Raw genomic sequence first — 14,990 nt, 5'->3', positions numbered from 1 at the left:
CCAGGGCAAGACTCCACCTCAAACAAACAAAAACAACAACCAAAAAACTCCATGTTAACATCATCAACATCCAGTGAGAAACCAGCTCTTCCCTGAGTCACTCACAAGTCAGTCTGACCAAAGTCCACCTCTTAAACAGGACTCAGCATCCCTTGCAATCTTTCTGGCTTGGCCTCTCTCTGTGTTCTAATCTGCTTGCACTCAGCCAATGCAAATCTGACTAAGAGAGGCTTTGTGGGCTGCCCATGGCCCAGAGGTCCAAGTACAACCTTCACAGCCTGACCCCCTCCACCCCTCCCGGCCCAGCTACCTTCTCCCATAGCCTCACTGGACTTCTCCCTTCTCCTTGAACACCAGTGCTCCGGCCTGGCTCTGTGCCTTTCCGTGGGCCGGGCTCTCCTGCTGGTGTGCCCTCCCCTGTTCTCCGGGTGAACACTCCCCCATCTGTCCAGATCCGGAGGAAACATCCTCTTCTCTCCCAGTGCCTGCTGTTCCTTCCTAGGTGTTTCTGCTGCACTCATCACGGCCTATGGCAAGGTTTTATTTCGACATCTATGTGCCCTGACCAGACTGTGAGCTGCCTGACAATGGGAACCCTATCCCAGTATACACGTCACTCTGGAATGATCCCAGCAGCCTATACATTATCTAGCATTTAGGAAAGGCTCGATAAATGTTTGATGAATGAATTAATGTTCTCAGTGAAGGTTAAATCATATAACACAATACAAGCCAAATTGGCACCCCACCAAGGCTTGGTAAGAACAAATGCTTAGGTGGGGATCAGGCTGCAGCTGCCTCTCCTCTTCCGAGGAGAAGAGACTGGGCGATGACAAAGGTGAAGTGTGCGCTCATGGCGACACATCCTGCACAGGCACAAACAGTGAGTTATGCACCCACATGCGACGCTGTGTTTAATCTCCACCCCCAATTTCATAAATGCGGAGCCCGAGGCTGAGAAATGTTGCCCCAGGTCATTCCGCAAAACGAAGTGCGGAATGGGCTTGATGTCAGGCAGCACCGAGGGTGGTGCTCCTTACTGCAGCACTGGAAGCCAGACGGCCCGGGATCGAGTTTCGGCTCCCCTGCTGTCGCACTGTGTATATAATCTTGGCCCATCACTTCACCTCTTTGGGCCTCTGTTTTCTTATCTTCATCACAAAATACTCCTTACGCTCAAGTAGGATCGGGCTATGAAAGCATCTACACATCATAATGAGCTACACAGCCATGAAGGACTGTGATTACTGATCTCTGTGGCTCATCCCTCTTCTTTCCTTCAGGCCATTTTTTTTTTTTTTTTTTTTTAGTGTAGTGGTACAATCTTGGCTCACAGCAACCTCTGCCTCCCAGGTTCAAGCAATTCTTGTGCCTCAGCCTCCCAAGTACCTAGGACAACAGGCACACACCACCATGCCCGGCTAATTTTTTTTGTATTTTTAGTAGCGATGGGGTTTTACCATGTTGGTCAGGCTGGTCTCAAACTTCTGACCTCAAGTGATCCACCTGCCTTGGCCTCCCAAAGTGCTGGGATTACAGGCATGAGCAACAATGCCTGGCTGCTTCAGGCCATTTTCTTCCTTCCCTGGCTGTCTTGGTCTTACTTTCCCTCCCTAAGCTGGATTCCCTATTTCTGAGCACTTCTGTGACTTCACAAGTTTGGCTGCATTTACACCCAAGGAGCTGTCCATTGTCCTTACCTTTGCTCATCTGAAAACCCAGTGAGCAGGCAGCACTTAGATGCTGAAATTCCCACTGCCTCCCTGTCCTGGAAGGGACACTATACCCCTTCCCCCACACCGCAGATGCTTGAATATTCTGGTCTGTCTATCACCCCACCCTCTCTTAGTCCTTCCCCCTGAAGTCCATCACAAAAATGTTACACTTCTACTCAGTTGGCAAACAACTGAGAGCCACCAAAGAGTTGTGGGCAGAGCAGGGGCACACACCACCCTGGTAGGGTGTGTGGGGTGGCCTGGAGGAAGGGCAGAGCGAGGGGCAAGGAGGCCAGGGAGCGGTGACTGCAAGCATCCTGCTGAGGAATGCGGGTCAGTCAGAGGGGTAGGGCCCTGTAGTGTCTGAGGCTCCTTGGGTTGCTCATATTTCACAGCCTGAGATAACTCCCTGTGTCTTCAGGGAGCCATCAATCCTGAGCCTTGGTCTTGCCCCCAGTTCATGCCAGCACCAGGCAGGAAGAGATAAGCCGCCCGGTTTCTCCCACAGGCGTCTGGCCAGGGCCGCTCAGTGATCGCTTCCCTCTCCATAAAGCGCTGGGAAGACTTCCAGAGCACTTCCACTCCCTCAGCCCCAGTCGCTCTGGGAGGACCCGCCTGGTATTTCCAAGCATTTGGAGAGGAGCTCCACCTACCTGGGGAGAGGGAGTCCTCCCCCACCTGCTGTAGGGCACGCACAGGGAGGCCAGGGAGCCTGCTGATTTTTCTTTTGCTTTGGCTCATTTTCCTCCTGGAGCAGCGGGCTCATCTCCTGCATTTTTAATAGCTGAGCATATTTAGCATTCAACATACACGTGTGGGTTGATAAGGCCCAAAGAGAAGGCAACAAGCCATCTAGGGGAGGAAATCCTCCTCCTACCTCCTCCCTGCCTCCTGCCCACCTCAGCCTACATCAGTGGGTCGGAGCTCCTCATCAATTCGCCAGGCCAGACCAGGGTAGCCGAAGTGACAGCAGCTGGGAGAGCCAGACTGGCTGACTCGGTCACTGTGCCAGGGTCTGACCCTATGGCTGAGCGGGGACTCATAAGTAAAAGCTGAAATGCTCATCTTAGTTCAAAAAAGCCAAACAGCCATAATTCTTTATTGATTCTTACCTGGGGACCGAGTCATCTTACCCATCTCCCTCCACTTTATCAATTACACGGATGCCAACGCTGTGGGATGGTGGCCAGGTATCCCTGACCTTGGGCTCCCACAAAGGTGGTCCCCACCAGCGGGACAGTGAACTAGTGGAAGGGGGCTCTGAGAGCCTGCGTGCAGGGCTAGGGATGTGGGGCAGCCTATGAGTCCTGTCAGGCAGTTCTGCAGGGGACAAACCTGGTAACATGGCAATGCTCTCTCTGTTTTCCCCTTTCTTCTTTTTTTTTTTTTTTGACAGTCTTGCTCTGTTGCCTAGGCTGGAGTGCAGTGGTGTGATCTCGGCTCACTGCAACCTCTGTCTCCCAGATTCAAGTGATTCTCCTGCCTCAGCCTCCCAAGCGCCTGGGATTACACTACACTCCCAAGTGTCTGGGATTATACTACACCCGGCTAGTTTTTGTACTTTTAGTAGGGACAGTGTTTCAGCATGCTGGCCAGGCTGGTCTTAAATGCTTGATCTCAGGTGATCCACCCACCTTAGCCTCCCAAAGTGCTGGAATTACAGGTGTGAGCCACCATGCCCGGCCTTCCCCTTTCTTGTAATGCAGTTATTTTTTAACCTACTCAGCCACATAAAGGAGAAAATAACAAAACCACACATCATTTAACCTTGTGCAGGAATGCCAGGAGGTTGGCCTGAATTCTAGAGTAGTGTTTTCATTGCTGCACATGTAAATTTGAGCTGTCTGGAAACAGCACCCCTAACCTCCTGTTAAATCTAATCAAGGGCCGAGGGCCAGCAGGGGCTGGCACTGCTTATGCTTTCTTGGCCAGTAGGGGCCGATACAGAGCTCAGGTGGAGCAATGGAACAGAACTTGGGCGGGGGGTTCTCTGCACCGCCTGATGCAGGTCCTCCAGGTCTGTTTCCACCACAGACCCTGCAGCACCAGACCAAGGGGAGAAAGGGGCTGGAATTCAGCAACTCCTGTTGGGAGTGTAACATTTAAAGAGATCAGAGCAGCCCAGTTAACACACCTTTGAACTGAAAAAACCAGAGGGTCCCACCCATGGGTCTGTGACCCATGTGTCTAGATCCAGCAGCCACTAACCACTTCAGGCTACCGAGCATTTAAAGTGTGGCTACTGTGGCCATGGCTCACGCCTGTAATCCCAGCACTTTGGGAGGATAAAGTAGGTGGATCCCTTGAATTCAGGAGTTCGAGACGGTGAAACTCTAATTCTACAAAAAATACAAAAATTAGCCAGGCACAGCAGCATGTGCCTGTAGTCCCAGCTACTCAGGAGGCTGAGGTGGGAGGATCACTTGAGCACAGGAGGTTGAGGCTGTAGCAAGCTGAGATCACATCACTGCACTCCAGCCCTAGCTTGGGTGACAGGGTGAGACCCTGTCTCAAAAAAAAAAAAAAACAAAAATAAATAAAAAATGTGGCTACTGTAGCTGAAGAGTGGGATTTTAAATTTCATTTTAGTTCATTAAAATTTAAGAACAGATACTTGATTCAGTTATTAGAAAATGTTTTTTGTTTGTTTGTTTTGTGATGGAGTCTTGCTCTGTCACCAGGCTGGAGTGCAGTGGCGTGATCTCGGCTCACTGCAACCTCTGCCTCCAGCGTTCAAGCAGTTCTCCTGCCTCAGCGTTCTGAGTAGCTGGGACCACAGGCGTGAGCCACCACGCCTGGCTGGTTTTTTGTGTTTTAGTAGAGACGGGGTTTCACCGTGTTGGCCAGGATAGTCTTGATCTCCTGACCTCGTGATCCACCGGTGTCGGCTTCCCAAAGCCCTGGGATTACAAGTGTGAGCCACCATGCCTGGCCTAGAAAATGTTTAAGTAAATATAGAACAATTTGGGTATGCCAATCTATTTTTATAATCTATAGTTTTTATGAAATCTAAAAGTGGATCAAATATTTCTGATGAAAATTTAGTGTCCAAATTGAAATGTGCTGTAAGTGTAATAAAATACATGCAGGATTTTGGAGACTTATGAAAAGAAAGTATTGTAATCTATCTCATTGGTTATATGGTTGAAATGGTAGTATTTTGAATATATTAGGTCAAAGAAGATAGTCACGTGTCACTTAATGACGGGACTATGTTCTAAGAAATGCAATGAGAGAAAAACAAACAAACAAAAAACAAAAAAAAGAAATGCAATGAGAGGTGATTTCGCCATGCTACCATCACAGAGAGCACTAACACAAACCACTGGACACTGGCCTGGGCGGCAGAGCTCTACCCGGTCTCAAAAAAATAAAAAAAAGTGACTAGTTCCACTTTTCCAATGGATCATCCTCTTCTTGCTGGTCTGGGTAGGATCTGTCCTGTCAAGTGCAAAAGGTGCTTGAGCCTAAGCTGTATGGTACAGCCACTTGTTCCTAGGGCACAAACCTGTATAGCATGTGGCTGTACTGAATACTGTAGGCAACTGTAATACAAGGGTATTTGTGTGTCTAAACATATCTAATTATAGAAAAGCTAGCCAGGTGCGGTGGCTCACACCTGTAATCCCAGCACTTTGGGAGGCCAAGGCAGGTGGATCACTCACCTGAGGTCGGCAGTTTGAGACTAGCCTGCCCAACATAGTGAAATCCCGTCTCCACTAAAAATACGAAAATGAGTCGGGTGTGGTGTATGCCTGTAATCCTAGCTACTCAGGAGACTCATGCAGGAGAATCGCTTGAACCTGGGAGGTGGAGGCTGCAGTAAGCTGAGATTGTGCCATTGCACCTCAGCTGGGTGACAAGAGTGAAGCTCTGTCTCAAAACAAAATAAAGAAAAGCTACAGTAAAAATATGGTGTAATCCTCTTACGGGACAACTGTTGACTAAAATGTTGTTATGTGGCACATGACTTTTTTTTTTTTTTTTTTTTGAGGTGAAGTCTCCCTCACTTTGTTGCCCAGGCTGGAGTGCAGTGCCAAGATCTCTGCTCACAGCAACCTCTGCCTCCCAGGTTCAGACAAGTCTCCGGCCTCAGCCTCCTGAGGAGCTGGGATTTCAGGCATGCGCCACCACGCCTGGCTAATTTTTTTGTATTTTTAGTAGAGACTCGGTTCCACCATGTTGGCCAGGCTGGTCTTGAACTCTTCACCTCAAGTGATGCATCCACCTCGGCCTCCCAAAGTGTTGGGATCAAAGGCGTGAGCCACCATGCCCGGCCTATGACTGTATTATTAAAAATTGACTTCACCCGTTTCTTTTGTACTTTTTTTCAATGTGGCTGCTTGAAAATGTAAAATTACCATGTGCAACACACATTATATTTCTATCAGACAGTACTAGTCTAAACAATTCTAGACAAAAGGTCAGCCATCTCCAGGAATGGAAATCTTAGAATCCCATTCAATGGTCACATCCATTTCCTTCAATTCGACAAATGTTGACCGCCAAGAGTACCATGCTTGTTGAGCTGGTGAGAGGTTATCATACAGGAGGCCCTGCAGTAAGAACTGGGCAGGAGGAAGACAGGAAGTGGAGTCTATGGAAGACCAGAGAAAGTGTCGCACGGGAGGTAAAAATTAAGTACTCCGGGGATTAAAGGAAAGGCGATAGCGTATCAGGTTGTTGGCAAGGAGGAAGTGAATGAGGAAAGGGCACTGAGAGAAGGTAGCCAGTGACATGGGCAATAAGAATGGTAAGGATTTTGGCCAAGAGAGAAGGGGACTGAACGCTGTGGGAAGAACACTAGACTCAGCAGACCCAGCGTCCTCAGGTGCCTCTTCCCCTGTCCCAGTCCTCCACGGCACCACCCTTGGCCTGTTCTTCTCACACCACAGAGCTCCCTGGCAGGCACCATCTGTACTCACGGCTTCCATGCCCACATCTACACTGATGACTCTCACATCTCTAGTCCTGGCCCATCCCTGCCTCTCGACCCCTGGTTCCAAATAGTCAATGTCCACTCACATTTGTTTGTGGATATTTCTCGGATACTTCAAAATCCACTAACTACCCAGCCAAACTCATCCTTCCCATCCCTCCCACAGCTCTGGTCCTCACTGTCCTTCCCTTGAGGGAGCGGCAGGACCACAACTCAGCTGTCCTAATCCCTACCCTGTGCTCCAGCCCTACATATGACCAGCCCCAAAGTCCTGTGGCATTTTCCCTCCTTAATATTTATCTCACCCAGCCACTCCGTACACACCCCTGCTGGGTCTAGGCTGTCACCGCGCTTCGCCTGGGTGACACAACATCCTCACCGTTCTTGCTGCTTCTCGCGTGATCCCTTGATCACGCTGTGATCATGGCTGTCAAGGTGACCAGACTACAACAGAAAACTGCTCCTTTAACACCTCTTTGCAATTTCCAGGGTGAAGTCCAAATTCCTGAACTTAACACATACAGCAGAACTTCATAATCTGGGCCTCACTCCGATACCCAGCTCCACATCTGCCTCTCCCCACATGCAAATACTTTTGCACATTCTGTTCCCTTTGCCTGGGACACTCTTCCTACTTTTTTTTTTTTTTTTTTTTTTTGAGATGGAGTTTCATTCTTGTTGCCCAGGCTAGAGTGCAATGGGGTGATCTCGGCTCACTGCAACCTCCGCCTTCTGGGTTCAAGTGATTCTCCTGCCTCAGCCTCCCGAATAGCTGGGATTACAGGCACGCGCCACCATGCTCAGCTCATTTTGTATTTCTATTAGAGATGGGGTTTCTCCATGTTGGCCAGGTTGGTCTTGAACTCCCGACCTCAGGCGATCTGCCCACCTTGGCCTCCCAAAGTGCTGGGATTACAGGCGTGAGCCACCACGCCCGGCCACCCTTCCTACTTTCTTAGAAAAAAAAAATTTTTTTTTTGGTGCTAAAATGGACATAACATTAAAAATTTCCCATTTTAACCCCATTTTCTTTGTTTACTTCCTTCCTACTCCTTGTCCTTCGAATTTAGCTGAAGTGACCTCTTTTGAAAAACCCTTCCTGAGTCCTCAGCCTGGGTCAGGTGCCCTTCTCCTTTGCTACTGATCTTATAGTCCTTATCATTTGTCCTGTGTTAGCTTATGTTTTTACTGACAGTCTCCCTAAGACAGCGTCTGTGTCTTACTTTGTACGCCTGGGGCTGCAGTGTACAGTTGTTTAGGTTATGCACTGCAAAAGGATGTCTGGCTCAGGAAATGAGTGTGGGATGAAGGCCATTAGTCAACTGTGCACCTGGTCCGGGCTGCATCCAGACCTTTTTCTAACTTGCACGAGGGTGCCTGTGTGACAACAGTGGGCCCTGTGTATCCCCCGTGCTAGTTACAGAGTTGGCGAACACAGTATTACAATAGGTGCTCATTAAGTGTTGAGTAAAGACAGATGGATGTTCCAGGCAAAGGTACCAGGGGTACAGATGGGTGGAAAGCTGGTGTAATAGGGTGGTACTGGATAATCGGTATTGACTTGGGGGGTTGCAGCTAGTTTGTGGAGGTCCCTCATGTTGGGCTGAGGGACTAACTCTTTAATTCAGGAGGCAGTGAGGAACTTTGTGAATTTTTGGTAGGACTGTGATATAGAATTTCAAAATATTCAGGCTTGAAAATGAGACTCAGAGAAGTGAAGTGACTTGTTCAAGGACACATAGTAAGTTAGAGGCCGGCCCAGACTTGAACTTGCCTTTCTTTCTTTTTTTTTTGTTTGAGACAGAGTCTCGCTCTGTCACCAGGCTGGAGTGCAGTGGTGCGATCTTGGCTCACTGCAACCTTCCCCTCCCTGTTTCAAGTGATTCTCCTGCCTCAGCCTCCCGAGTAGCTGGGACTACAGGTGTGCACCACCACGCCCAACTAATTTTTGTATTTTTATAGAGACAAGTTTTCACCATGTTGCCAGGACGGTCTCCATCTTATGACCTTGTGATCTACCTGCCTCAGCCTCTCAAAGTGCCGGGATTATAGGCCTGAGCCACCGCACGCAGTGAACTGGCTTCTTGCTCCTAGCTCAGTACAGGTCTGGAAAGCTGCACTCTGGGATACCTCTCAGAACTGAGGCTGAGCCCTCTAAGGCTCAAAGCCAAATCTGTGGTTACATCAGGACACCACACAGTCCCAGTAAATAAACTCCCAGGCACATTCTCAGGTCACAGATAAGACGGATTGCAGGGTAGTGACTGGTAGACTCCCACGGCCGGTGGGTGGGCAGCCACCACTCTCAGGCTGAGTCTTCCCTAACCAGCTGCAGCCTCCCACAGGATGGACCCGTGATCCCAACAACCCAAGGAGAACAAAGCTTGCCCCCGAGGCCCAGCTGCATGGCAGGTAACTCCTCCACAGCCATGCCTACACCTTTCCACTCCATCACAAGAGGCTCTATAATTGATCTGACATAATTAGCTCTTTACTAAGTCATCATAATTTCCAGTATGCAGTGACAAACCCATTGATGGATGATTTTACTCCACAGCTTGCCTAGGTACAAACTTAAGTGCAATTAACTGTCATTAATGAATGGAACACTTTTTTTCTTTAAATACGTAAATTAGATGGACTCCACATTTATCCCTTCTCTGCCTTCTCGAGGCTTGAAAGATAAGCATAGAGGTGCTGTCAGAAGCCAGTTCCTTAAGTGCTCCAGGCTTGGTGCCGACAGCACTTGAAGATACTCATCTTTGTTAAGTTTGGTTTCCTATCTGTCTGTTCCACAGGCAACCTTTTCTGACTTTTTAGAAAGGGTTGAGATAACAAAATGAATTAAAAGCTTCAGATTTTTTTTTTTTTTTTTGAATTGAAGTCTCACTTTGTCACCCAGGTTGGAGTGCAGTGACATGATCTCGGCTCACTGCAACCTCTGCCTCCTGAGTTGAAGCAACTCTCCCGCCTCAGCCTCCTGAGTAGCTGAAATTACAGATGTGCACCACTATGCCTGGCTAATTTTGTATTTTTAGTAGAGATGGGGTTTTGCCATGTTGGTCAGGCTGGTCTTGAACTCCTGACCGCAAGTGATCTGCCCGCCCCGGCCTCCCAAAGTGCTGGGATTACAGGTGTGAGTTGCTGTGCCTGGCAAAAAGCCTCTGATTTTTCAGCCACCTGTAAGCAGCTGTTGCCCACTCCATCAAAGGGGTGACCTTCTACTTGGTTTTTCTCTCTTTCTCCCGTGGTCAGCTCCCAATCACTTGCCTCTGCGGGTGGCTATTCCACTATTCCATGGGACCTGGGACCCAGTGCTGGGGGTAGGGCCGTGGCCTTGCTCCATGCAAGGCCAACTGTCAGTGCTTTTGATTTTACACCAAAGCTTCTCTTAACTGGGGTGGAAAATTGAGAGGTGACTGTGGAACTGAGAAATATTTCCCTGTTACCCTTTTCTTAGATACAACTTGGCTCAACTCTCAAGAGAATAAAAAAGTCTCCTGTAAGGCATAGGGTATTCCTTTTTTTTTTAGCTGGGGTTTCACTGTTGCCCAGGCTAGAGTGCAGTAGTACGATCTTGGCTCATTGCAACCTCTGCCTCCCAGGTTCAAGCAATTCTCTTGCCTCAGCCTCCTGAGTAGCTGGGATTACAGGTGTGTACCACCATGCCTGGCTAATTTTTGTATTTTTAGTAGAGGCTGGTTTTCACCATGTTGGTGAGGCTGGTCTCAAACTCCCAACCTCAGGTGATCCACCTGCCTTAGCCTCCCAAAGTGCTGGGATTACAGGCGTGAGCCACCATGCCCAGCCCATAGGGTACTTTAAAGGTCTCACATGTTCTCCAATATTTAAGTTTATCTCTCCATCATTTTGGGTTTTGGTCCTTTCATTCCTTAGTTCCCCAAATTCCTATATGTGACACCCAGGAACAAAGCCAGAGGGTAAACACTTTCCTGTGATGACAGGAACAGCATGGGGGACAGACAGTAGCTAGCTGCCAGCATCCAACACTCACCATGGTTTATCCCTTGATCCTTTTGCAGGAAAGACTGTGTGCTGTTTGCTGCTGGAGGTAAGTAGATTGTCTTTGGGCGTTTTGAATGGCTTTGAGGTGCTGCTGGCAGAGTGATGGCCGCTGAGACAGGCTTTTGTTTTCACCTGTACTAGTGATGTCCTGGGGTTGGAGGCTGGAGACGCTGGAGAGGGAGAAGGTCTACACATTGAACCGTGTCTTCTCTCTACAGGGGCAGAAAGTAGAGAACTCAGCACAGCATCCGTAGCAGGTGAGGCCCTCACACACTCACATCCACTCACACACACAACAGGCAAAGAGAAGCGCTTTTCTTGCAGCATCGGCATCCCTGAAGCCTAGGTTCTGATGATGATTTGTCTTGACATATGCTCCTATTCCGCCAGCTAGCAATAATTATGTTCTGGGTTTCTGTATCAAATGGCATGCTAAACTAACATCAAGGTTCTCGTGGGAGGCATTTACCAGGCCATCCTTCTGCAAAACCACTTCCACAGGAGTAGAAGACAGACACCAGGTGTCACCTGAACACAGGGATAACCACATATAGCCAAAGCAATTCTTAGACAGCTACACAGAGGCCACAGGTCCCTCAGGGCAGTGGACAGGGCGGGACTCTTAACAAATAGGAAACTCTCGAACCTGACACTCTGCAGGAGCACTAAAATTAGAGGGGCCAGCCAGCTTGAATCGAAGGGCCTTTGAGAGCGAGGAAGTGGCCCAGCAGCTGTTCCTTCCTGGGACTGAGAAGGCAGTATTAACACACCCCTGCTAAGGCCTCCTTAGGGTCCACAGAGGTTCGGGGCCTCCTGTAGGAGGATGTCAACGCTTGAGACAGAATCTGCAATGTGGGGCATGGACTTGGGCCAGCGAGCACAACTTCCTGAGGTTCTACAGAACATGCCAGAGCTCTGGCTGGGCAAGGTGGCTCACGCCTGTAACTCAGCACTTTGGGAAGCTGAGGTAGGTGGATCACCTGATGTTAGGAGGTTGATACCAGGCTGACCAACATGGAGAAACCCCGTCTCTACTAAAAATACAAAAAATTAGCCAGGTGTGGTGGTGCATGCCTGTAATCCCAGCTACTTGGGAGGCTGAGGCAGAAGAATCGCTTTAACCCAGAAGGCGGAAGTTGCAGTGAGCCGAGATTGCACCATTGCACTCCAGGCCGGGCAACACAAGTGAAATTCTGCCTCAAAAAAAAACAAAAACAAAAACAAAACAAAAACAAACCAGTGCTCTGGGCAGAGATGCCTCCCTTGTTCACGTTCTGTTAGCCCCTGTGCTTTTGACTGAATGGGCAGGATGAGGACACGAACCAGGACAGCAGATGCATGAAGTAATGAAGTGAAGTTCTAGTGTGCACCCACTATGGTGTTTCTTTTCTTTTTTTCTTTTTTTTTTTTTTTTTTTGAGATTAAGTCTCACACTGCCTCCCGGGCTGGAGTGCAGTGGCATGATCTCGGCTCACAGCAACCTCTGCTTCCCAGGTTCAAGCAATTCTCCTGCCTCAGCACCCCCGGTACCGGAGATTACAGGCACCTGCCACCACACCAAGCTAATTTTTTTTGTATTTTTAGTAGAGACGGGGTTTCACTATGTTGGCCAGGCCGGTCTCAAACTCCTGACCTTGTGATTGGCCCGCCTCAGCCTCCCAAAGTGCTGGGATTACAAGCATGAGCCACCACGCCTGGCCTATGGTGGTTCTTAATTGTTTTAGGGTAACAGATCTGATAAAAATTTAAGATTCCAGCAAAAGGCTCTTTTACACCTGCCCGGAAACTTTGTACATGATTACAGGAAGGAATCCCAAACCCTAAAAAAGACAAAGCTTCCTTAAAGCCTAAGTCCTCTCTGGCTCCCTTATGCCCCATATATAATTAGTGCTTAATTAACCTGTGTTGAATAAATAAATGAAATTATAACAGATATGCTGGAGATCATAGATCTGAAAAGCTGGCTGAATTTGATAATGCCAAATGTGACAGGCAAAGATGGCAGATCACTCTCTCCAGCCCAAAGCTAGCCGAGGCTTCTCTCGTTAGCACACCTTCCCTGGTTGCTTTTGCAGGCACCCTGATCTGGGGGATGCCAGCCTCCCATCCATGGCCAGCTGGGACAGGAGTCTGGGGTTTCTCTTTGCTCCCTTGTACCAATGGGTTGCCGGGCTGTCTCAAAGCAGGCTGCATTTAGTTTTCTGATGCAATAGGGATTAGGAGGAAGCAGATTTTTGAGGATCATCCAATTGTTGTTTTTTTTCGCTTGACCAGGGCTCATATGCTCCTACACAGAATAAATTTACAGGGTACTCTTCTTCATTGAATCAGAGTAGACCTTTGCATACATAATTAGTTCTCAGAAGCCATCCTGTTGAAGCTTTTGAGAACAAAGAGCTAGTTCTGGGGCCTCTGTTTTGAGGGCTGGGAGCCAGCAGACCTGGGCTCCCATGCCAACCACACATCCACAGATTTAGGCTCTTGGCCTTCAGTTCACCACTTAAACTTCCTTGGTTCCTGTGTCTTTATCTGTAGATGAAGTGGGTCCCTAGATGGCTTCAAGGCCTCCTTCCACTCAATCACCATAAATACAATGGATGCTTATACCTGCTCCTTCCCTTCTCATCCCTCATGATTCCTGGATGTCACAGCAATAATAGCAGCCGAAGTATTGAACAATTTTATTCAGGCAAGATCTTCCTTGGAGGAATTCACCCTTTGTAAAATCGTACTGGCCTTTACAGCCCCTGTGAGACAGGCAGGAAGCAGCCAGGCGTCTCCACCCTCCTCACGGCCGACTTGGCCAGAGGAGACCCACAGAGGCGAGGTGATTGCCAAGGTCAGGGCTACTCCAGGATCAGGGCGCCTCTGCTCTGGGTGCATGGGCCTAGCTCCCTCTCAGGAAGGCCGGAAACTAGCTGAATAAGAATCGAAGCCAGGAAATTAGAAAAGGCAGAACTTAGAATCACTAAAGGTCAGAACTGGATCTTAAAATCAACTAGTGTGATCTTTCTGATGGACGAGGTTATCAGTTGCCAGCCTTCGGGTTAAAGCCAGTTAGTGGCAATCCTGGGACTAGAACCAAGTCTCCTAACTTCAAGTCTGTAGACTTTCTGCATCTCAGAAATGTCTTGTTTAGCAATTTATTTTTTGGCAGAGGCTTCCAATATGAAAATAAGATTTTGATTTTTACCATTACTGCGTTAGATTTTTCTGCAGTCTTCATTCATTCCCTTGCTATCACTTACTCAAAGCTGGTGGTGGGCGGGTAGGGGATGCACAGAAATATTTCTTGGTTTAGGTGGGGAGATAAATCTGAATAATGAAGATACATTTTATTTCGCTAAACTAAGGGTTAAAAATTATGCAAGTAAACAAAGACAAATCACAAGGAAGCGTGCCATGAAGACCAAAATAAATGGGCCAGACCAGTGATTCTACAATCACCTAAAAGAATTCTGGTTAGTGGTCCTGGCATTCTGCTGCTAAATTTACAGAAAAAACTTTTTTTTTGAGACAGAGTCTCGCTCTGTCGCCCAGGCTATAGTGCTGTGGCACAATCATGGCTTACTGCAACCTTCAGCTTCCAGGTTCAAGTGATCCTTCTATGTCAGCCTTCTGAGTAGCTGGGACTACAGGTGTGTGCCACCACACACAGCTAATAAATATTATTATTTTCTGAGACAGAGTCTTGCTCCTGTGGCCCAGGCTGGAGTGCAGTGGCATGATCTCATCTCACTGCAACCTCCACCATGCAGGCTCAAGCGATTCTCTTGGGCATGGGAGAACCAAGGCTCAAGATTCTCAAGATCTCAGCCTCCCCAGTAGATAGGATTATAGGCATGCACCATCATGCCCAGCTAATTTTGGTATTTTTAGTAGAGATGGGGTTTCATCATGGTGGCCAGGCTAGTCTTGAACTCCTGGCCTCAAGTGATTTGCCTGTCTTGGCCTCCCAAAGCACTGGGGTTACAGGCATGAGCCACTGTGCCTGATCCCAGTTAATTATTAATTAAAACTTTTTTTTGGTAAGGCCAGGTGTGGTGGCTTGTGCCTATAATCCCGGCACTTTGGGTGGCCAAGGGTGGGAGGATCTCTTGAGCCTGGCAGGTAGAGGCTACAGCAAGTTGTGATTGTACTAGAGCACTCCAGCCTGGGCAACAGAGCAAGACCCTATCTCAAATTTTTTTTTTTTTTTTTTGAGACGGAGTTTTGCTCTTGTTACCCAGGCTGGAGTGCAATGGCGCGATCTTGGCTCACTGCAACCTCCACCTCCTGGGTTCAGGCAATTCTCCTGCCTCAGCCTCCTG

General features: G+C 48.4%; 1 protein-coding gene across 13 annotated transcripts in view; it reads right to left on the bottom strand.

Moving 5' to 3' along the window:
• Positions 1–14,990, bottom strand: part of ATXN7L1 (ataxin 7 like 1) — a 268,063-nt gene that overhangs the window by 48,068 nt on the left and 205,005 nt on the right. For all 13 annotated transcript variants that reach the window (XR_004268347.1, XR_004268346.1, XR_004268349.1 and 10 more), the window contains one exon: positions 10,670–10,892. Coding sequence is in view for 7 of the 13 variants with exons in the window: in XM_032276327.1 (XP_032132218.1) it covers positions 10,670–10,892 (223 nt within the window). In the remaining 6 variants the exon portion in view is untranslated. The remainder of the gene's footprint in view (positions 1–10,669; positions 10,893–14,990) is intronic.

This window comes from Sapajus apella, unplaced genomic scaffold (assembly GCF_009761245.1).
Source record: "Sapajus apella isolate SASKATOON/1434 unplaced genomic scaffold, GSC_monkey_1.0 scaffold7, whole genome shotgun sequence".
In the NCBI taxonomy this organism is placed as follows: Eukaryota; Metazoa; Chordata; class Mammalia; order Primates; family Cebidae; genus Sapajus; species Sapajus apella.
Note: the sequence above shows the minus strand (reverse complement) of the source record. Positions and strands in the feature narration are given on the sequence as shown.